The sequence below is a fragment of the Cupressus sempervirens genome, chromosome 3 (genome assembly GCF_028749045.1).
Source record: "Cupressus sempervirens isolate cs-2001-9-10 chromosome 3, ASM2874904v1, whole genome shotgun sequence".
Taxonomy (NCBI): domain Eukaryota; kingdom Viridiplantae; phylum Streptophyta; class Pinopsida; order Cupressales; family Cupressaceae; genus Cupressus; species Cupressus sempervirens.
The window spans coordinates 1,009,578,406-1,009,604,028 of record NC_143120.1 but is presented as its reverse complement, the minus strand read 5'-3'; the positions used below and the strand labels follow the sequence as shown (position 1 = coordinate 1,009,604,028).

General features: G+C 35.3%; 1 protein-coding gene across 7 annotated transcripts in view; it reads left to right on the top strand.

Moving 5' to 3' along the window:
* Window positions 1-25,623, top strand: part of LOC149570154 (Alkaline-phosphatase-like family protein) — a 214,286-nt gene that overhangs the window by 161,051 nt on the left and 27,612 nt on the right. For 6 of the 7 annotated variants that reach the window (XR_016362892.1, XM_089822808.1, XM_089822807.1 and 3 more), the window contains 3 exons: window positions 12,738-12,966; window positions 13,101-13,203; window positions 13,330-14,445. Coding sequence is in view for 6 of the 7 variants with exons in the window: in XM_089822808.1 (XP_089678934.1) it covers window positions 12,738-12,966; window positions 13,101-13,203; window positions 13,330-14,445 (1,448 nt within the window). In the remaining variant the exon portion in view is untranslated. The remainder of the gene's footprint in view (window positions 1-12,737; window positions 12,967-13,100; window positions 13,204-13,329; window positions 14,446-25,623) is intronic. The other variant, XM_089822812.1, reaches the window with a different exon arrangement.

Here is a 25,623-nt window from a genome sequence, read left to right as displayed (position 1 = left end):
TTCCGATGTGTTTGGGTACGTGCGTGCATGTGTTTGTATATATATATATATATATATATATATATATATATATATATATATATATATATATATATATATATATATATATATATATAAAATTTATATATTTACAAAGAAACTAAAGGAATATACAGAATTAAATCATTTGAAAGTATGATATTTCATCATTAACCAATGCCAAATGCAGATTATTTGAACGCAAAGCGGTTCCACTCGCAATAGATGCCCTATATGCAGGGATGTCATCATCATCACAAATTGTTGTGAGTCTAGTAAGATCCTCAATTTTTATTGAATCCAATCACTATGCTTGACTAACTAGATAAAGGAGTATGCGCTTCAATTTCATGTAGCGGCAGAAGACCTTGCAACTTGAAGAGTTTTCACAAAATAAAAAATAAAAATGCAAAGTAAATTAAAGAATCTTGATTTTAACTTGTGAGATGATCTTGATTTTAACATTTGGAGGTACCCAAATTTTTGAGCATGAACATATAGGTGACCCTATAGTAAGACATTCTCAATTATTGCCAAAACACTTAGTCTTCTAGGAAGGTCGGGTAGTATTTCAACCGAGCTTTCCTTCAGGCAGCAAGTATCAGTGTAGTCCGGGCAACCGAGTTTCCCAGTTCCAACAGTGATAACCGAGCAAACAGAGTAGTGTGAACCAAGCTCATAGTATTTGCCAAGTTCTCAGTATGAACCGAGCATCCAGTGTTACTCAAGTGGACAGTTGGACCCGAGTATCAGCTTTTAGCCGACTTGGTAATTAGTATTGGGATTATTGTAAAGACATCAAGCCAACATAGGACAAGATATTGTTTAGATGGATATATATGAAAGATATTGTGTTCTATCCATGTATGTGTGCATCATTAAGAAGAGATAAGCGAATATGGGATATGGAAGAGCAGTTTGATTAGCAGGCTACCTAGTACAAAGGATAAGCAGAGATTCATCTCTTGCAATAAGGTGATTATATTATTCAAAGGATCTATATCAGCAAACTGAGTTGCAAAGAAGAGATCATTCTATTGATATGCTGATTCATTCTAATAGGCATATCATTCAAATCCTCTAACCAGGTGGACCTAATAGTCCTTTGCCGAATCTCCTAACCGAGTACATACTTCATTGTATTGTAAAATCCTTTCACAAGGTGGACCTAACAGTCCTTTGCCGAATCTCCCAACTAAGTACATACTTCATAGTATTGTAAAATCCTTTCATGAGGTGGACCTAACAATTGTTCTTACTCTTAACCGAGTAGATCACCAAAAGTGATCAATTGTAAGCCCTAACAGGCCAACTTCATTACTGCAGCAGTGAATTATTGTGGCTATCATCCCCACCCCAGTTTCAAAGTGTTATGGTGTTGATTTCTTTATTGCTTTATGTTCATGTATGACAGTAGATTAGATAGTCTAATAAAGTAAAGCATAATATTCAAAGTGAAAAGTTTAAGTGGTTCCTGATTCACCACCTCCTCTTAGTCACCTATTTGTCCATTACATTTCCAACAATTGGTATCAGAGCAAGGGTCTTATATCAGAAGCTTAACAACTTGAGGCAAAAGATTTGAGGATATGGAAGTGTACAATTTAGAGAAAGCCATTGACAACGAAAAATTGGATCTACATATGGTTGTGAAACAAGTCAAGAAACTCAAGGAGCAACCAAGTCACTCTCTGAGGAGAAGAAAAGAATTGGTAGTACAAATGAATGACAATCTATACATAGAAGAAAGAATAGAAGACCTTTATAGAGAAAGAAGCTCAGAAGAAGCAAATGCAGCCATAGAAGATGTACTAGTAAGGAATGCTACTCTACAAGAAGTAAGAAAATTGAAAAGGGAACAAGAAAGTCACTCGGTTAGGCTATGTGAAGTCATAGAATAAAAGAACAAAGTAGTGGATGACAAAGAAATGACAGATATAGATAAAATATCACTAGCAATAAGATTAGAAGAAAAGACCAATGAAATCCAGCAACTATCTCAACATCTTGAAGACCTGGCAAATCAGCTAGATAACGCAAATCATGAAATCACCAATCTGAGAACAAAAAATGAAAGTCTCAAGAATGATTTAAAAGCACAAAAGGAACTCAATGAAAGAATGTTGAGCTCTCAAGAAAGCTTGAATAAATTATCTGAACTAACAAGAAACTAAGGCACTACTAGATTAGGATGCACTAAACAAGGAGAATCATCAAAGCAAGGGGCTCAAAAGAATAAAATGCCTACATGCAACAACTGTGGAAAATTAGGACATACATCAAACAATTGCTGGAGTAACGCATCAAAACCCAAGTTCAATGGAAATTGCTTCCAATGCAGTAAGTATGGACACAAGGAAAATGAATGCATAACCAGACCAAGATTTGAAGGAAACTGTTTCACATATCACAAACATGGTCACTGTAATGTCCCCATTGGTTGCCAGCATCAATATTTCTGGGATTAGCCTAATATTAGATCCTCGTAGGCTAATGAGGATGGTTAGAGGGTCTTTTGAGGATTGTTTCATCTCCAACATTTAGCGATTTATGTATTTGGCCTTCGTTCGATGTCATTTGGATGCCATTTGCCATACTATGTATAGTAAGTCAGGGGTAATTGAGATGGACCCTTTCTATTTTTAGAAAGTGTATTTGGTCACATGGGGAATTATGAGGAGAGATTCCTATTCCAGACGGCATGGCAATCAAACAAGTATTTCGAGAAATATTAAAGTTTAAGTGACTTAAGTGATTTATTTAAATATTTTAATGTTATAAAGTTATAAAGTCACTTAAGTGACTAAAAGACGAAAATGGCTTTTAATCCCACATTGCCTAGTTGTTTGTGTCTTCCCTCATATCGAGGTTATAAAAGCGTGGAGCTACATAGGGATTAAAAGAACGAATATATGTTATTTCTACAAATCCTAAAAGGTTGCTTAGAGGTGATTGGATTTTTTGAAGGATGAAAACCCTTGAGGAAAAGTGTGAGACTAGACACAAACCTAGTACCTCATAGTTCATTAACAGATTGGAGTTCGATTTGGTATTTGGAGGTTGGGCAAGAAGTTGGGATTACTAAATCATAGAAAGAGAATCTGCTCGGTGGTGTTAGTTGCTAGAGAATACCATTTAGAAGACTAGATGGCACTCAAGGAGGCAGGTATTCCTAGGCTGAAGATTCTGATAAGGTTTTATGTAAGTAAATATTCAGCCTCTTAGTTTTGAACAGTGATAGCATGCTTCCTATTTAGAGGAGTTCACAAGATAGCGTAACTCAGAAAACCAGTGTGACAGACCTCAGCAATGAATAACTTGCACTTGAATCCCATCGCTTCCAGAGTCGGTTTAAGTGTGTGGTTGACAGGGCAGTCATAGCAGCACAGGATCTTCAGAACAGTGTACATTGTGATAGTTTGAACTAAGAACACTGTTGAGGGTGATCACAGGTGAGTGTCTTAATGTTTCATGGCACTTGCAGTTGGTAGTGGCATTGGTTTTATTACGTTCCAGAGGTAGAGTCAACCCCTTAAATCAGCATGGGTAGCAGAGTGGAATCTAGTAGTAGGCGGCATATCGTTTGATGCCTGGAAATGGTGACGTATTGGGAGTAACTGCAAACTTAGGCTTTTATAGTGGCATCTACCATTATTTCAGAGTCTGTCCATCTTACACCCATTTCGCATCATTTATATTGCAGATTTGTTAATACTATAAAGACTGCCATTAAATATTCAACATGTAGCTTAAATGTCATATATTTACTGTCATGAATATAAGGTGTGATCATTAAATTCTGAGTTAAACTTCTAATTCTGACTTGCTAGGAATTCTGGCATTTTGGTTGGCATAACCATTTCATAGCAGTATTTTCCGAGGCAATAGTTTTAATGAGGTTACAATAATAATTTTTCTTGAGGATTTGTATACATGACAACTGTTTGACGGAATCCTTGTTAGCCCAAATTCAATAATTTAATCCAAATCCAGCAGAGATTATTGTAGTCACAAATCTTCTGAATGTAGATCAAATCAGAGGAATCCAAACAATACAAGACAAAGAGCATTTATTGGTTGGGATTACAACACATGGGGAAGATGCCATCTATGTGGAGAATATGATCACATTGGAGCAAATTGTATAAAGAATCATTTCTAAAAAAGAGATTCTACTAAGAGATGCTATGTATGCAATCAGCTTGGTCATTTGGCAAGAAACTGTATGAACTGAGAGATTCAACAAATTCTGGTAAAGATAATAAAGGTAAAACAAAGGTTGATGAGATCAAGACTCAAATGAATCAAGTATGCATAAGAAAATTAGATGAAAATACAGAGGATGTCAATGAAGCTGTTGTCACCCAAAGTAATGAGTTGGGTGAAACAAATACCCCTCAGTAAGCAATCAAGGAGGTGGCTAGACTGAGAATATAAGGAAGATCCTACATCAGTTCTAGATAAGCAAGGAAGAAAGTCCAAATCTGCATATTCAGATGCACTAAGACAAGTGAAGGTAACTATGGTTTAGTCGAGTCGAATCTCTATTATTACTGAGTTGCAAGACTTAACTGAGCGAAGTCGGGTTAGAAACCAGTTCTAATTGAGCTACTGAATGATTAGTTTTTGCTGAACTTAAGTCTTTGCCGAGTGTTCTTACCTACCAAGTACAAAGCATTTATGAGGCCTTAAAATTTGTTTTTTTTCATAAAAGGCGAAATCAAGGGTTTATTCTTTTACCTTACATTCAGAGTTCAGACTGTGCAGAGCGATTTCGAGCCCCTGAGCGATCAAGAGTGAATTGTTGCATTGGAGAAAATTCACAGAAATTTATTTCAGAAAGGTTATTCTTCATTTACTAAGCAAAACTGGCATCCAACTCCAGTGCAAAGGTGAAGAAGGATTCCGAGATGTTGTTGAAGAATATGGTCCGTGAGGCACCAAAGTTCAAGCTATATCCTACTATTGTTGAGGAGAGAGACCTCATGGGAGCTCACTCAACCACCTCCAAAGGTACTATTGATCCATGATATTAGGTCATTTTATCATTGCCCAATTCAGGAATTGGGTACTTTCGAGCTGAATCAGGCATATGATGCATTATGCAAATGGAGTTCTCAAATTTGAGCACAAGCACTTGGAAGCCAAGGGCTTAACACATGCATTACACATGCCAAGGAATTTCTTGGTGAAATGGATGAGATATGTTTTGAGCAGGGTTCACGACATGTCTTTCTGGGTGGAACAACCAGTAAAGATAAACCAGTAAAGATAACCACGAAGATGATCCATTGAGTCATTGGGTACCCCATGCTTGAAAAACATAAGGCAACCAAAACCCTATCTTGAGCAAAATTAACATAGAAAACCCTAGCTGAATGGGGCGACAAGGGCATGAAGTTGAACAATGTCACTGACATGGAGATTAAATTTGGTATCGATGTGATAGCCCACAAGATATACAGTTCAAGTAGGCCAAACAATGTTCCTTGTGAGGCAATTGATTTGGCATTCAAAGAAGTGAAGAATAATTTGTCTTTTGACCTTGTCGAGCTGCAACTCATCCAGTTGAGCAAAAACATGGAGAGCATTTGAGCTTCAAAGAACAATGCATGTAAGCTTGGCTCTCTTCTGATATGTTTATTTTTCTATGTGCAAAATCTCTTTCCTTCTTAGGGAAATGTGGTTTGGAGTAAGGATAGACCAGTGATACACTAGATAAATGAGTTCATAAATGACATGGGAGAAAATTTTGATAGTTTAATGGATGCATATTTTGTGAATTTCAAGGGAAAGATGCAGAATACGTATAGAATTCCTCAACAATTGGTTGAGCAATATGCACAAGGCATCTGTTTCTTAGTTGTTTTGGACAATACTCACATTTAAGCAGTCATGCCTAGGACTGAATGGGTAAAACCCTTGGGGTATGAGGTAAAAATTGATGATACTAAGGATATCATTGAGGCTCTTCTGAATGAGCTAGTTGAACCCAAAGTAACATATTTTGGTACATATGAAGAAGCCAAAACTACGATATCTCTAGAAATAGAGATTCCTCAAGTTTTGAAGAGAGGGAAGAAGAGAATGGAAACCATCAAGAAGAAATCGGAAAAGAAAGATGACCCTCTTATGCTCAATGAGGAAAATGGAGAGGATGAGGAAGAAGAAGGGGAAGAACAGGAAGAAGAAGGGGAAGAAGAATCTTCAAAGAAAAATGGGAAAGTGATCATAACTACACCAAAGAAAGCTACACCTAAGAAAGTAACTACCCTTGTGATCACTACAGCAAGAAAGTCAAAAAGAAAATTGAAGTTTCAGGATGATGATGAAGAAGAGGAAAAAACTCCTATCATTCAACTGAAGAAGCCCCCACTAACCTTTGAGCAGTAATTGAAGAGATTGAGAGAATGAAGTGGCATGGCAAGATTCAAGTACATCAAATATGAATCCAGAGGCAAAGAGGAGCAACAGAAAATAGAAGATGCTTTTGTGGAAAAGATGGCCAAATGGAAGTATGATCCAAATAAGCTAACGAGCCAAGCACCTGACGTCTTACGCAAGGTAGTTACACAAAGATGGGCCAACGTTGTGAAGACAGAGAGGGACATCAGAGAGCAAACTTTGAAGAGCATCATGCCTAACTTCACAAAAAAGAAATCAAGGAGGCAATGATAAAGCATAAAAACAGGCAAACTCCTAGATTTAAGGCATTTCAAATTTTGCCCAATAATATTGAAGAGGTTGTTTAGTCCACAACAAAGTTGTGGGAAACCATTTTTGAGGAAGAGAATAAGGTAGAAAAAGATGAAACTCCAGATGTACAAACTATTGAAGAATATGATTATAAGATGATAGTAGTAGCAACAATAATAGCCTCTCTACCCACTTCTCCAAGTCAAGTCATTGTTTCATCAAGTGTAGAGAAGAAAGAGAAGGAGAAACAAAGTCCTGCATGCACCCAAGTAGTAACCGAGCAATAATCTTTGACTACTTTTGGGCAAGGCTTAACCGAGCTGAAATCAGATAAGGTTGAGGACAAGGTTGATAAAGAAAGTAAAGAAGAATCCAAGAGTCAATCGAGTGGAGAAGAAGGATGAAGATAAAGGCAAAGAAATCATAGTTTCTCCAAGTACCAAATGAAAAAAGAAGGAAAAGATCTTTAATGAGATTTACCTTGATACTGAGATTGTGATTCCAAATTGGGATCAATTCAATCTCACTACTGACCAGATGGAAATTCTGAGTGAACTATGGAGGAAAAGAGCACAACATAGAAAATTGAAAGCAGAAAGGGACAGAGGAAAGGTTCTTGAAGCCATCAAGGACATATTTTTGGACATAATGCAATTGAGTTAAATAATAAGGCCCCCCTTATTGAGCAATGAGTTGATATTGTACATAAATTCAATAAAGATACAGATAGCCAGGATCAACTTTTGCAAAGGGCAGAAAGAAAATTTGAAAATAAAGTTTTGGAGAATGTAGCAAAGAAGATTGCTCTTGATCAAGTGGAATTGTGCACTCTCATTGGTACTCTAAAAGGAGTTGTAAATAATGTTGTTTCCTTATTTACAAAACTATGTGATACTTCAATTTTCACCAAGGAAATAAAGGATAAACTGACAAAGATTGATGAAGACTTGAAGAACAGTGCTAGTCACTTAGCACTTGACTTGAGTTCCAACTCCAATCATTTTGCAAAAGTCAGATTTTTGATAGATTTGCAAGTAAAATTATTGAGGGAGGAAGCCAGAATTAGGGATACAATATTAGACATTCAAAGTATGATACTTCCTCACATGGATGTGATGCAAGTACATCTTGCACATGCAAAGACACTAGTTCATGACACAGACTTCTTAGTTGCAAATCTCATGGAGTTATCAGCTGAACTTCATATTGAACTGCACATTTTGAAGGTATTGCAAGAACTTGTGTGTAAAGACACTAGTTCATGACACAAACTTCTCAGTAGCAAATCTTATGATGGAGTTATCAGCTGAACTTCAGATTGAACTGCACATTTTGAAGGCATTGCAAGAAAATTGGAATAAAACCATGTCTTTAATTTTGAAAGTGCATCATGATTTCCTCACTCATTTGGTATTACCTTGTAAAGATATGTTATGGCATTTGTAACAAAGACAAGGGGGAAAATGTAATATGTAAACAAGGGGAAAATATGTATAAAGGAAAATGTAAATGAAGCAGATGATCAAATGTATAAATAAACAAAAACAATTTTGAAAATCCAAAATTTATTTAGTTGTGACCAAGCCACAAAATTTCAGCTCAAATTGAGTTGCAGATCCAAGCATATGGAAAGGAGGAGTTTGACTGAAAACATTTTTGAAGATAGAATTGCACATGACAATTGTTTTTGTCACTAATGCCAACAGGGGAGATTGTCGACCCAATGACAGGACATATTGTCAATTAGTGCCAAAACACTTAGTCATCCAGGAAGGTCGGTTAGTACTACAACTGAGCTTTCCTTTAGGCAATAAGTATTAGAGTAGCCTGAGCAATCGAGTATCCTAGTTCCAACAGTGATAACCGAGAAGACAAAGCAGTTGGAACCGAGCTCACAGTTTTCACTGAGTTCTCAGTATGAACCGACCATCCAGTGTTACTCGAGTGGACAGTTGGACCCGAGTATCAGCATTTAGCCGACTTGGCAATTATTATTGGGATTATTGTAAAGACTTCAAGTCGACTTAGGACAAGATATTGTCTAGATGGATATATATGGAAGATATTGTGTTCTATCCATGTGCATGTGCATCATTAAGAAGAGATAAATGAATATGGGATATGCAAGAGCAGTTTGATTAGCACGCTACTGAACAGTACAATAGATAAGTAGAGATTCATCTATGACAGTAAGGTGATCATATTATTCAAAGGATCTATATTAGCAAACCGAGTTGCAAAGCAGAGATCATTCTACTAATTCATCCTAGCAGGTGTATCAGTCAAATCCTCTAACCAGGTGGACCTAATAGTCCTTTTTCGATTCTCCTAACCAAGTACATACTTCTTTGTATTGTACCTAACAATCCTTACTCTTAAGCATGTAGATCACGAGAAGTGATCAATTGTAAGCCCTAACATGCCAACTTTATTACTACAATAGTGAAGCATTGAGGGTGTCATTCTCACCCCAGTTTTACTTTCTCCTTAGAGGGTTTCTGGTTACCAAATATTATGTCAAAGTGTTATGGTGTTGATTTCTTTATTGCTTTATGTTCATGTATGACAGTAGATTAGATAATCTAATAAAGTAAAGCAGAAATATTCAAAGTGAAAAGTTAAAGTGGTTCCTTATTCCTTCCCCTCCTTTGTCACCTACTTGTCATTACATTTCCAACACATACCACCTTGTGATAGCTTCTGTATATATTGGTCATTAATAGTTGTTGGAGTGTGACTTTTCCTTGAGGCAAACATGCCAAATTCTTTCCAAATTTCTTTCTCTACTTCTTCATCTTGGAAGAGTCTAGTAAATGCTTTCTTGTAACCATTAGCAACATCTTCATCTCTACATGGTCCTAATCTTCTTGACATAGAAAGTATTTTCTTGCTATAGTACCTAAGAGATAGGGCATGTACAAGGAGGTGTAATGGGGTAGTCATCTTTTCCCAGTGATGATAAATGATTGATTCCACCTTATTGCATAAGGTTTCTTATTTTACGAGGTCAACCTTACGTTTTTGTATTGCCAGTTCGGGGACAAGAATTGCTGACAATAAAGTTCAATGAACATTTCTGATTTAGAATTTATGTTTTTGGTTTGTTTAGTTCTATTTTTAGAGTGCTGTTTGAGTTTGGCATGATTTAGTCATATTCTTAGGCTGGCCATACCATTTTCAGAGGCATAGAGAACTGAATTTGTGCTCATATATCTTGGAGTGAATTTTATCTGCAGCTAGGTGATGAGTTTGCATGTATCACGAGGGTTTTGTTTTGGTATTAATTTTCTAGCACAAGATCACCTATAAAGAAGCGCCTAGCTTTTGGTAATGGAAAGTGCAAAATCAAGGTAATTTCTCTGTGTTGAAGGCTGCAAGTGATGGTAATTTCTCATATGAATCGCCCTTGCTCCATTGGTATGTCCAGGATTCTGTAGCAGGGTTTAGAAGGATTTTTCAGATTTAAGGAGGCATTTGAAGTCATTAAAATCTGCTCTTACAAGTCTTCTAGTGAATGGTTTTAATATGTTTCTGGAAGAAGCTCAAAATGAACTCCATACACTAATGTTTGAAACTTTGAAGGATGAAAATCAGACTTCAACCATTCGATGGTGTTGCTGTTTAAATCACAGTCAAGTTGCGTTCTACAGAACTACAATAATTATCATTAATATCTGTTTTGTTGTTACATAATTTGATTAGATTAGTTAATAGATATCTTGGTGATTCTATGCAGCTGTCCTTTTAATATCCTATAAGTCGATTGTTTTTAAAAACCATTGCACTAAGAACATGAATGAAATCTTAAAACAATTAAGATAATCAGCAAGCAGATGGGCAAACACTTTTAAAGAAATAAAATCAGGGATATACATTAAAATTATATTAATATAACAAGTCAACCAGCTCTTTTGACCTCCAAAGAATTTGTGAATCCCAGAATCAAATCCTTGCCCTTTTAACATTCTGTCATTTTGGCAAGACTACAGCATTCATGCATAGGGACTTGCTCTTTGGGTTTTAGATTGTTCATCTTGTTTTAGTATTCTATTTTCCCTTTAGACTACATCCTGAATGATAACAGTTTGGCCATATTCTTTTGTCTAGAGATTATTATATATTAATTTGTAATGATGCTGCAGTTACACCGTTAAGATTAATACATTTCTGTAATTATTGAATATTTGTTTTCTTCTGTATGACAAATTTTTGTTTTTAGTTATTGAGCACATCTTAGAAAATGATAGATGCAATTAACTCAAAATTGGTTGTGCCTTCAGACGAAGGGTTTGAAGTTCAAGTTGTTAAAGTAGATTGGATTTATGTTAATTTGGAATATAGATAATGTTTAATTTTATTATCTCTAGAATAATGTTATTACTATTAATAATTCTTCGCTGGTTGCTGGCAAACTAATGAGTCAATAATATTTCACAAGAAACTTGGATACTTCTGATATGGATGATACTTCAATTATATCTGAATTCGAGTCACAAAATTATGAGTATAAGGAGGAGAGATTGAACTCTAAATCACTGGCACTTCATGTTTTCTGTACTTGTCATTTGATTGATTTGATTTGAATATATATATTCCTTTGAGAAGACAGGTCAATGGATAGACATGTCTCCATGTATGTGGAGACATGTCTTTCCATTGACATGTCTGCATGCTGTTTCGTAATCGGTGCCTTTAAACACAATAATGATAACTGATTATTATTGGTAATATGGCAAATGTAATTAGTTATTAACCAATGCAGACTATATATTATTGATATCATTATCGATGGCAATAGATAATGTCTCATATCAATTAAGTCGATACTCATTAATAGCAGGGATCATGATCTTTGTTGAAGACACAGCTTCATTCTGATAAATTGGGTGATGATATAAACTATCTTGATCTGCACATAACATACATGCATACATACCAATATACCTAGCCTATATTATTACATACACATATATATTAGAATACAGATCATTATATTATAATCCACTAAATCTGTTATTTGTCCAAGTATATCATCGATCTGTTCATACATATTTTTTCTGACATTTCATGTTCCTATATTGATTGAGCCATAATCATATGATCAGTTGACACACACACACACACATGCACGCACATGCACGCGCACACACACGCACGCGCACACACACGCACACACACGCACCCCCACGCACCCCCACACATGCCCACGCACACACACTCAAGCGCACACACACACACACCCATGCACGCCCGCCCGCACCTGCGCGCACACACATACACATCAGATTGAAGTCTGGTAATTTTCCTTTGGTGATTGGTGTTTTTGTGTAGAGGTTTGAACAAACACAAACTGATAATAAACACTGATTGGTAATCAGTTTCATTTGCATAACTAATCGCTGCTATTGGAAAGACATGTCTCCAATTTGTGGAGACACATCCACCCAAGACATAGCCTTTCAATCTATATATATGCTTATACCTTGACATTCAGTATTCATAAATATTGAATATATATCACATACAATCGCAACATATCAAGACTATCATATTCTGATCAGAGTCTGTAGACAATAATTTAGGGATTAGAAATCATTCAAATCTGATATAAATTTAATTTCCATTTACAATCTTCAATATCAATTAAATGCAGATCGATTAGATTTGTACTTGGATAATAATAGTGATGATAATTGTTTATCATGGATGATAATTTGCTTTTCAAATAATCAGTTTGTTGATATATGGTTTAACATGTATACAGTAAGTATAGAATCAAAGATCATTATATTGATTTTTATCGACCATGTTTATCTGACCGAAACTATCATTATCAACACATGTAGTCCACTTTTCCATTTAGAAATTTTGATACTTTATAGTCCTGGCAGCTTTTATAATTTACCAATCAATTTCAATAAATACAACTTTAATGCTTGTTTTTATCCACTTTTATTTTGTATTTATAATATAATTAAATAGTGTGCATATTTCATTATATCTCTGTTATCATTTGATTACAGATGACCAAAAACTTCGAGCAATGGAATTAAATTCGTGGCAGCTGCTGAGGTTACTGCAGGCACGCACTCGCAATTCAAAGTGTCTTATATCAACATGCAATAATGAAATGCATGATGGAAATTTGGAAATAGAAATGGGCATTGAACAAACTGATGCAAAGTTATGCTATTTATTCCAAAGAGCTGTTTCTCTGCATGATGCTTGGAGGCAACATCAAAACTCTACAGGGTTGCTGCTACTTTCTCTATTAGAGCAATGCAATTTAATCTGTATATGGTTATTTAGAATATACACCTTCAAAGCATTAAATGGTTAGCATTGATTAGCTGGATTCCAAACTCAAGCTTGCTGATTGCATGCAGTGAATCTCAAAATAATAAAGTTAGAGGTCCTGAAATTGCAATGGAGGCTTACCTGAAGTTCTTAAGGACCGCCTCTGAATTTTTAGCAAGAGCAAATACTAAGGTTTGAAGTTATTTCCAGAATATATTGTACTGATTGTTACCTTATATATTTTCTATGGTTTGAAAATCAAAATTTTAATAATGCTATCATTTAAAACTTAAAACTGATGTTTTGTGTGGCATGCAGAAACCTTTTCGTTTACTTGCAATTGGAGGTTTCTTGATGCTTGGATCACTCCTTTTGCTTCTTGGAATTTCTATCCAACTGTGCAAAATATTTCATGAAATACCAGAGTGCCTGCCCTCTAAGTCTGATTGTTCATATCACATTACAGACTTTGGAAATATAATAACTATTCTTGGTATTTTCATACATGTCGTTAGCTTGGGTTCAAGCTCCTTGGTGGAGGAAGAGCAATATACATGGCATTTCCTATCATCAACTTTGTGTGTTACTTTTATTCATAGAATTTGCCAGGTTTGGAATTATTTTCCAAGAGAAAGATTCAAAGTCTTTTGGCCACCCCACTCTTTAGGCCTAGGCAGGGAATTGGATAGTCCCAACTTTATTTCTAAATTGAATTGTGAAGCTGGGAGATCATTGGATACCCAAAATGTCAACTCTTTTCAGGTTTCAACTGTCATTTTTGTGCTCATTACTGCAAGACTTTTAAGAGCATGGCACCAAGGTGGTGTCAACTGGACACATTTGCCAGATATCTCAAAGTGGCTTGATTATACTGGCCCCTGTGTCACAAAGTCCTTACAAATAACCTCAGTTCTCTTAACAATGCTGATGGGATTTCTTTTTTTCCTCGCAGTTAAACCAAGAAAGCTTTTTCAGACTTTTGTTGGTGCAAACATATTAGTTTCTGGTTTTTTAATTTTGATGTTTATAGTATGCCGCCAAGATCAAGTCTTGCCGTCATCAGATTATTGGCCAACATTAATGGCCCGTCTAGTGTATGTTTCTCTTGGTTTATCTGCACTGACAACAGTGTTAGCTTTTCCTTGGAGCATATCCTTGCCAAACTGCAGCAGTGAAGTAGATTATAAAATTCAGAAGTCATATGCAATTGTTAAGCCTCAGTCACGCTCCAGTATTGGTATAAATTACCTTGAAGAAGGAACAAGAATTTGCATTCACTTTGTTGGAGTGGTCTATATATTTATCTGGTGCCTTCTACAGCTCCTACTTCAACACCCTGGAAATGCATGTCCTATCATGGTGCTTCTGTTACAACTTTTTGGAATGTTAAACTACTTTTACAATTCTGGGCCATACCACAGAGAATGGATCATGGTCAGTATTTCAAATCCTTTAGGCTTTCAGAGTTAACGATGTTTATTGTTTTCAACTGTTGAAAGCTTCATGCGATTATATTTTAAAAGTGAAATTGAGTGTTTTATGATTTCTATCACAAGATGGCTTTTTAAAGAAACTTTATTTGAGAAGTGTGTTACATTCAGGCACCAAGAGACTTGAGTATAGGGACAAGCACCGTGCACCTGTCCCTATACTCACAACTTCTGTAGATTGTAGTTGTATAACTACCTAATGTAGCTGAACCTGATCATTGACTTGCATAGCCTGATAAAAATGGTATTCCTTTCTCCATGAGCTTGTATGTCCAGGTGGTTATTGATACATTAAATATAGAGTGGAGAACGGTAGTAATACTGACAGCAGATGTGAATAAGCTTAGTGAAAGACCTTTATCTTCTTTCTTTAAAAATGTGAAGAATGTCAAAATGATAATTGATTATTGTTGTGTATTAAACAAACAAGGTGACTACTCTTGATAAAGTGATTACAATAAGCTATTTCCATAACAGATATGATGAAGAAGTAAAGACAACATAAAATTACTAAACTAATTGGCTTACAGGAAAAGAAAGTTACTAACTAAACTAAGTGAACAACTTAAATAACCATGATAAGATAAATAGTACAATATCACTTAATACACTCCCTTAATGGTCATTCTACTCATAGTTGAAAAACTTGGTTTTGGCAATATCTCGGCTAGCTCAAATTGTTTGGAAAACTTGGAATTTACAAAAACTCAACAAAAAAATTGGGCAATAAGTTGGCACTTTTATTGAACATTTGAAAATATATAATTTTTATAAATATATATTAATAAATAATTATGACTACTATAAATTAAAAAATATTGTTCTCTATAATGAATTTATAATTTATAAACACTATAAACTTATAAATGCTGTTAATAAACAATGCATATGCATATTAGCATTAAGAATAAATATACAATATTATAATTTATTAGATATAATGTTATTAATTTATACTAGTTTATAACTCTCTATAATGAATTTATTAATATACAATATTATGCTACTTTAGTATTAATATACAGTACTATAAATCTATATTATACAATATTATAAATTAAAACCAGTTCAAATAAATTAAAATTTGTATATTATAAACTTATCTATAAACTCGCGATCGTCAATTTATAACTTATATAAATTTACAACTTATAGCTCTATAAAAATATATATAGTGATGTTGATGTGTATAAAGGAGCATAATAGTAATGTGTATATGAGGAGATTTGACTACTATGCATTGAATTTCCAAGTCATTCATTGGGGATGAAATTTGGCTCACTTAGACAAATTTACATTAAATTTCCAAAAATGCAATGCGATTTTTTGAAAATATCGTTGGCGATTTATTTAGTGATTATATTGACTGACAATTTTGCTTGCAATATTAGTGATATATTGCATTTTTTTAAAACTATGATTCTACTTACTACTTGTAATGTTCCTCTTTAAATGAAATCTGGATATTTCTCCCCTTACAGGAAGTAATTGAGTTAAAATCTCAATTTCATGTCAGTATAGTGTAAATAAAGTAATTGTATGGTGAAAGGGAGGACTGTACAAAAGACAAGAGGCTAGGTGTGGTGATATAAATTGAGTGTGCGGTGAGAGCTTAATGGCATGTGACATGCGGTGAGGGACGTACGACGTGTAGTGTGGTGTTCGTGCGGTGTGTGTTGCTAGGCGTGCGGTGTGTTGTTGCTAGGCTTATGGCATGCGGTGAGGGACATGTGGCATGCGGTGTGCGGTGTGTGGTGTAGTGTTCATGCCGTGTGTTGTTGTTAGGCGTGCGGTGTGTGGTTTGGTGTTCACACAGTGTGTTGTTGCTAGGTGTGTGGTGTGTGGCGTGTGATGAGGGTGGAGTACAGAGGGAGGTGTTGCACAAAGATTGGAAAGAGAATACAAACTTAAATGCAAATAATATTAGAACACTAAATCCATCAAATAAATGCCAAACATGAATAAATATTGAACACAGATAACCTCCAATTAATACTCACATACAAGATGGTGCTCTGATTTGCCAGATCTGAGCAAAGTATTAATTGCGACAGAATAGGGTGAGGGTTGAATCCTACCGAAATAAAAAATAGCCAAGTAAGGAAGATCTCCCACTTCCGAAATGGTGAACAATTCAGAACTCCAACAAGAATTCACAAATAGAAATAAATAATCAAATCACATACCTACTGTTGTCCTCAATTTTGACATCACAAAATTGAGACAACCTTATGGAATTTTCTCATAGATTCGTAGACACATCCTCTTTGTTTTAATGCATTGATGAGGCATCATGGAAACAATTTATTATCTCCAAATTGTTCTTTATGCAATCTTGTCTATGTGTTCTTTTGAAGGTTTTCCGTCGAGTTAAATCCCAAATTGTTTGCTAGTAAGAGTTTTTCTTCTTTAGCTGCAAACACTCAATTCTTGGCAAACTTTTGAATCTTTTCTTTGTTTTGCTTTGTGTTGTAAATGGTTTTTGGTCTTTTTTTTGCCTTAGGTGAATAGACCTTGAAATTTTGCTCGATTCAAGCTAACTTGGGTCCAAATTGGAGTTTTCTAGCGCAAGTTATAAGGGAAAAATTGGAGTTTTTTAGGTCAATTGCATAATTTTATTAAAAACCTCATAAAAGTGGGCTTTTTATTGGCAATTCCATGACATAAGATTATATTTGGTATTTAAAGTAGATTTTGTCATCCATTTTAAAATTTCAGCTCTTTCTAAGTTGATTTGACCATAGTTTTTTATGTTTTATGAAAGTAGCCTTTTTGAAGACTATTTTTCATGTTACTTTATTAAAAACTATAGTTGAATATTAAATATAATTACATGAGACAACTTAAGTATATAAAGTGAGATTTTTATTACACATCGCATACATCAATGTGCAAATCACTGTGCGACAACCCACTTCCAATAAAATATAAGTCCGAGCATAAATTTAAATGGACTTTTTCAATGCAATAACACATTTTAGTGTGTTCAGCCAGTTTTTAATATGCATTTGCATACTTAAAACTTATTAAGTCAATGTAGGTTGCAAAGTCTAGTCCATTTACATATATTTTTGCATGTATAAGTTTATATTATATTTATTAATGCATTTAAATGGGTATTTTCTAACCCATTACATATACATTTTTAAAAATTGCTACTTAATGGACTTTTAAAGTTGAAAAACATGTTTTAATAACATGTAAACCCACTCGGTGGCGATTGCATGTGTATGTAATATTTAAAAACCCATTACACTTAGCCTAAACCAAAGTGACATTTTTTGGCCCAACTACATGCATTTTAAAATGTGTTTTCCTATTTTAAAATCCCACCAAGGCAAAATGGCAATTTTTTGCCTAATTGCATGTGTTTCAAGAACATGTAAATGGTCTCCAAAAGTGTGTTTTGCACTAAGTCTTTAATGAAAAACACAAAAAGGCAATTTTGGAGTACATTGCATGCATTATAATATATGCATTTGCACAAGGAAAACCTGTTTTTAACTTGCAGCATGCATTTGGAGGGTTTTTGGGCACATATTTGAATATTTCACATGCAAATGCAACCAAAAAGTGTGTTTAACTTCATAACATGACACTTTTTGATCAAACACCGAAAAGTGGCTATTTGTAGTCCAAAAACACATGTTTTTGGCTCTGAAAACTTCACTTTTTTGGCCATTTTTCTCCAAATCAGGTTTTCCGGCTTTCAAATGCTCATTTCTTAGCATTCCTCAGTCATTTTTGATGATCTTACAGTCGTTTTTTCTTAAAATCACCCAAAAAACACATTGGGCTACCCAAAAATGGAGTTTGTTGAGTGTTTTCTTCATTTCTCAACCCATCTAAGGCATGCTTTTTGCTAAAATATGCCCTAATTTTGAGCAATTTGCACCATTAAAACGAGTGACTGAATGAAGGTAGGCTTGAAAGCATTTCCTATCCTTCCTAGCTTGCATTCAAGTCTTCTAAATCATTTAATATGCTTTGGACGCCATTTTTCAAATTCTTTGCAAATGACATTGATTTGGTAAAAGTTTGTTCAAATATTTGGGTATTTAATCTCTCTAATTATCTCCACATGTCCACATTTGAACTATGTTGTTTGGATTTCAAAATTTATTTAAGTCTTTGACTTTGGACAAATCAAAAATTCTAAATCTCTTGGATTTATTTTAGATTTGCTTAAGTTTTGGATAAAGATGTGTCCTCCTCATTCTTCGTTGAGTTAAAGTAAATTTTCATAGTTATTTTCCTTAAGAAATTTTGTATATATTTGCTTTGTTTGTTCTTGCAAATCTTTGTCATTTTTGTTTTCAGATTTTCATCTCTTTTTGTGTGCATGAAGTTGCTCCTTTTTCTTCCGTCTTCTTTCTCAAGTTGCATATGCAAGGTCCCATTTACTTGCATATGCGGTCGGGATAAAATCCCGTTCTAATATGGAAACAAGTCCTTTTTTCCCCCTTATGAGAATGCAAGTGCAAGTCCCACCAACATGCATTTCATGAACCTCTATATGGCTGCCTTATGGTTGAAGGAGAAATTTCCACATGTTTGCCAGATACAAAGTATGACGTACACCTATTAAAGCATGCTATATTTTTATTCCATTACACTTTACTCCTCATTTGCATATTTTGAAGCTTGCTGTCCGCATATGCAATCCACCCCAAAAAAACCCTTGTTGGTTATTTTAGCTATTTTTGAGCTATTTTGAGCTTGACCCATTTGTTCATTCACAGTCCACAATCATTTCATCAATTCTCCTTATCCATATCTTGCCTAAAATTCGTGTTTTTACATTAAAAGCTTGCCATAGACCCCTCACATGATGATGTACATACACTATGGAACTTTCATGTGATAGTTTTGCAGGCAAACCATTCGGTAATGTCAAGAGAAGTTACACCAGCGAAAGGGAAAGAGACTACTGCTGGATTGAATAAAATTCCCAAGTCACTCAATCATCAACTCCTATTGTTGAACGAGAATCTTGGTGCTTGGACCAATGATTGATTTGGACATCTTGTGTGAGTGCAAAGTCATCACGTTTGTTGAGATGTACCATGATTACACACATGTGATGACCAACAAAGAGAAAGTTCTACAAGGATTTGTAAAAGATGCAAAGGCAAAAGTAGCCAGGATAACTAACCAAGAAAGCATGATCGAAGAGGCATTCAAAGGGCTATCATGCGAAATCATCATTGAAGATAACAAACTCAAGAATCAAGAAGATGTTCTCATAGAGTTCAAAGAGGCCATCCATTTACAGCTTGAAGTGGATGATTTGAACATCAGTGTGATGGATACATTTGCAAGATGGAAGTATTCATTGAAGACTCTCCAAAATCAAATGGAGATTTGTAACAAAGAGATATTTGGAGAAACAAGCATACTCAAGAAGGTTGCAATGATCTTGCAACACACTGGTGAACTAGATGCTGCAGTTATACGCAAATCCCTATGGAGGTTTGGAGAGCTGGTTGATACCATGTGAATAATTCAAATCAGATATTTCATACGCTTTAAGTAAAATAGACGTAGGAAAGTTACATATAAAGGGCATCCATGTTGTAAGTACATGATAACATGCACCTGTAGAACCAACTCATGTAGTTAAGTTGCAATTGCATTAGGCATGCAACTTTGAATAAAGCCAAAGAAGTTAGTTAGAGATAAGTCGAGGTGGTTGAGGTTGTTCCACTTTTTCCTCCACCTTTCTCTCTCCTATTTTTCTATATAAAGGAGGGGGGTCATTGTAAATAATCATATTTTAGCAAAGCAAGAAAATTTTGTCAGATTGTTATCAATAAAAGAGGCAACTTGCTTTCAAACTTTGAGTTGATTCAAGGTGTAATGTGACGACATTTTTTGGATCTTGATTGCAAGTTTTGGAGCTTTGATCAAGAGGGACTTGAATTTGACTGTGCAAACTTTGAGTTGCCTATTGCATTCAGAGTTAATTTGAACTTTTGAAGACTTAATGTTGCAGGAGGACAAATTGTAATCGATAGTAGTGGCTGCAATTACTTAGAGCTGAAGACTTTGGGCTTCAAATGTAAGTGCTTTTATTAAAATATGAGAGTATCTAGTAAGAGATTTTGTGCTTTACTGTTTATTTGCTTGAATTTTCATTTGAGACAAGTGCAGGAGACTTTGGCTTCCTGTTTTTGTTTTACAAAATATTAAAAGTCAACTGCTGCCTCTGGTGTTGTTCTTACGTCAATTATAAGATCCACTTTTTCTGGGTCTTAACCAACAACTAGCATATGAAAGAAATTCTGTTATTGCTTTATATTTATAGGAAGACAATTATAATAGTCATGTTCATGTGAATGAGATTAATGGTTACAATCAGTTAGACGAAATTTTTCTTAACTAACAATTGATAGCATCATCAATAAATCTAAACATAGAATTTGAGTTTTACATACCCTAAATTTTGAAACTGGAATCTGCCTAGGGCAACATCTGCAAAACCTAGGTTAATCCACATATATCACTTAGGTCACAAATAGTTATACTACTATCAAAATGTCAATTGCCATTTAGGGCATCAAATACCATTGTATCATCGTTTTTCATTGTTGTTGCTAAATATGGCAATAACATATAGTTTTTAAGATGCATTCATTTTCTTCTTTCATGTAAAAGGAGGACAATTATAATATCCATCAAGTAGGCCTATCTCAAGCATACATATATATATTTCATGTCGATTTGGAAGATCAACTGATCTAACCCGTTACCATTTGCCGTCATGAGAAAAGCTGATTTCATTGAAGGAAATAACTAATTCAACGATATAAATCAATCTAACATATTTTCAACTTGCAATTTTAAATATCATAAAAGTAAAATACCTGTCATCAACAGATGTTGAATGCATAACTTATCTCTTTCTTGTGCATGTCTTTGCATCTGGTGGAGAGGGGGAACAGTGTCAGGGGCTTAAGTTCCCAACTACGGACCCTTAAAATATTCCCCCATAATCTCATCTGAGAAAGACCCTTCCTACCCAGAATAGACATGGAACACCTTGTCCAGCCACAGAGCATCTTGGTACTTAATTTCACCACTTGACTTGAGAACTGAGTATACTTGGACAATCATGAGTTGACTTGGATGTTTTTGGAAATGATCATAAAGTTTTCAAATGTTTATACATGGAAGTTCTGATTTGCTGTTACTTCTCCCTTGTAGGGATCCTCTGGTCTCCACCCTCCTTCATTGGCTATACCAGCCCGGGCGAGTCCTTGGAGAATATTACTTTATATTGATTTAATATTTCATAATGATCTTAGATTGTTACCCATCAACGGATGTACCACAAGCACTATCATGTGCAAAGATGTATTCTGTTTTGGTTATCAGATTTGTTTTATAGAATTCTTCTAAGAAAGCACTTGGAATTCAGAGTCAGAGAAGAAAGAAGATAGACATTAAAATCAGGCTCTTTGCATATCGAGCCTCAAATGGCCGATTAGAAAGGTTGCATAAATGTAAACAAAACAAGCCATAGTATGATAAAAATGAAAAGAAAAGAATCTTAGAACATAACCTGATAAAAAATGAGCAATGCCACGGAAAAACTGAATGCTTTCTAAGCTGCACAAGATCCTTGATGGTGGTTGAGAGAGCTAGGACGGTAACCATGTAGACCCAAAGGAAGAAAGAATTGGTTTACTGTGAGATGGAAATCGCGTATCGTTTGATGCAAGACGTTTAATAATATATCATTCTCTTCAGCCAAGCAAGCCGCGTCCTTAAGCACTTGCCTTGATCAAGATGACAGTTTTCAAAAGATCTTCGGTTTTCAAAAGGTCATGATATTGAAAGGTGGTGCCAAGTGTAGATGGCCCCCTCTTATAAAAAGATTATGTGTGTTAAATTACTATAAGTTCCTTTTCTCAAGACATTATATATGTGCATATATATATATATATATATATATTATTTTTGAATATATGATTTCATCATGCTATTTATTATATATATAATTGCACCTATAAATGTACGCATATCTATATGTGTGTAGTTTAAAGAATATTGTTTATTTCTAACATCATGTTCTCTTTGTATATGCACATGTGTATATATATATATATATACATATATTAGTAAGTACGATTTATATATATCATCCTAGTATCATGGTGGCATCATACATTTATACACACACACATGCATATATAAATTCTTATTGAGAAGATTGACGGTGTCTCATAACAGCAGAGAGGTAATAGTTCTCATGATATTAAATGTTTAATATATTTCTTGTTATAAAAATTGACCAAGTAGCTCTTGGTATTGCCCAACGTCCACTCTTGCTTGCCTAGGCGTTTACCCTTAGCCATGGTGATTCAAGATTCATACCTATTTGCTTAGTGATGGTAGTGCCCTTGTGCCCAATTCTTTTTTGACAATGCTTCCACCCCTTTGATGTGCTTCCTACAAGGAAATTCTCCACAATTAAACCATATTCCTTAATATAATAATAATTACCATAACAAGTTATTAATCATAAACTATCGTAACAGCTAACCACCATTTCACTTCCCATGAATTCATGATGAATAACCAACCTTCTAAGATAACATTAAAGTATCATCATAACGGTTAAGTAGCATGCAAACTTTATACGAAATTATAATGATTAATAATCTTACCATTTCACGTGATCATAACTAATTTTACCTGTCAACTGACCTCACAGGAAACCTCAACAATTATATGAACAATTTTAAATTGAGCCAAAAATTGGGATGCAACATCAATTCCAGGGTCACCGATATTATCATATAAAGTACTTTTTTGAAAAGTTGGAAAGTTAAGAGTTGTGTGCAAATCAATTCCTAAAAAAAGAGGAATTGATCACAACAACCATCCTTTTTGTAATTTCAGTAAAGTTCCTATTGAAGCCACCTACGGTAAGGTAGCCTCCCCTATTACTGAGAGGAGAGAGAAATCTCATGAAATGTTGCCTATAGTCACAATTTTCTAATTTGTAGTTAGTGACGTACAGAGTCTTCAGCCAACACTTATAAGAACTATTCCAGTGGACATATATACCCTGTTAGATTAAAAACTCTCAAGAGTGAAACAAAGTGCTGACAAATGACACGACAAATACCTACACCTATGGAAGATGGGCTTGAGATACACAAAAATCAATTGGAACCGCAAATAAATTTATTAATTTATATTATTTAATGATAGGGATATTATAATCCTTTCGTCCCAAAATTTGCTTGTCCTTAAGCAATTGTAAATCGGATTCTGGGAAACCTTCTGTAATCAACTTCTTCTGTTTGGAGTCAGACACCAAATAGATCTTGTTGTCATAGTAAATGATATCATCAATAACTTTGTATCTTTTATCATGTATATAGCCATTCATCAGTTGACATGCAAAAGCGTTCTTGGAGGACTAGACCAACAAATGGGCCCACCAGTCATCCAAGGAATGGGGTAAAATGTTGACTGTCATTGTTTTACTTGCCACCGCAACATCTGGGATCATATCATGTTTAAAAATGGCCTCCATCTTCTTCATTGTGAATTCCCTCAATCCTTTATTTGAAATTCCTCTTAGTAGCACCTTCTTGTCATCCGTCTTGAATGAAAAGTCCATCTTCTTGAAGCTTTGGGTGTATTGATCAAGGATCTCCATCCATTGGATGTCCAATATGATATCAGTATCAACCAAATCTATGACAAAGAAATCATCTATCTAGTATAGTTTGCCATGGAAATGTTTAGTCATGGGATCACATGAATGCAAGGTAATAAGGTTCCTCTAACAACCTTAACGTTGAGTCCTCCATGCTCTACTACGTGCAAGCCCTATTGCGTGCAAGCCCTTAGTAGTGACCAAAGATGAATTGATGAAATTGAGGGTGGCGCCACTATCAATTGTGACTTTGACTCGTTTCCTGTGAAATGTCCCACGAACCTTGAAGACTATCAATCATGACTTTGGCTCGTTTCCCTTGAAGTGTGCCACGAACCTTGAAGATACTACTTCCAGCCATTGTAGTGAGGGTAGCAATGGAACCCCCTTTTTGTATGAGGGCTTTTATTCTCTCTTCCTAGTCAATTCCTTCACCTGTTATTGTAGATACTTCTCCTTCTTCGCGATCAGGAAACACCTCAATGTAATGAATCTTTACCTTCCCAAGGCAGTGATGACGCGATCCCCATGGTTCCTTGCATGTGAAACAAAGCTTTTTCCCTCGGAGCTCTTGCCAAGAGTCTTCATCCAATGGAGGTTTTTTTGGATTGGCTCATTGTCTTTGTCTTCTTGTGCGGAAGGTGTTGGTGTAGCTATGGTGGTTTTGGAGGAAGATTCAACCATGTCACGCACCTTCTTTATAGCTTTGTTGAGTGCGCATAGGTTGAACCCTTTGATCCAACCTCTGAAAAGCTCTCTCAGCCCATCCATGAACAACACGATTTGACGTCTTTTAAAGATTTATGTGACTAGTACTGGTAGCCTTTGGAACTCTTTGATGTAATTGTCTACCATACCTATTTGCCTTAGTTGAGCTAGATCTTTGAAATTTAGTTCAGGATCCTTCCCATCAAAACAATCGATGAGTCTCTGAGTGAACTCGACATAAGAGGTTACTTGATCATGGCCAAGAGTGACCAATCCATGGTGCCACCACTCTTGTGCCACTCCTTCCAGATGGAGCGCTTCAAATCTGATTGCTTCCTCTTTGGGCATCGGGTTGTGCTGGAAATAGGTGTCTGCCTTCAGAACCTATGCCTCTACAGTGATTACTCCAGATCCATCAAATGGTGATCAGATTACCTTTCGGATCTTTCTCCTGAGATCATCATTAAAATAACCACGATTTTCCTCGCCTGAATGTCTCATTCTTAGATCAACATAGTCTTTATAGGATATATCACCTTCCATATTCACGTTCCTCCAATCTTCTCGATGTTGTTCTTGCATTCCTTGAAAAGTAGGCTTTCTTTCTTTGCATGGTGCTTCCGTCCTTGGAAGGAAGAGGGGTATCGAAGGTCTAGAGCAAGAGGGTTGAGGGTTTATCCTTCTTGTAACAGAGTTGTCGCTATGCCCATTTTGTTCTACTGACGTCTTTCCCTCAAC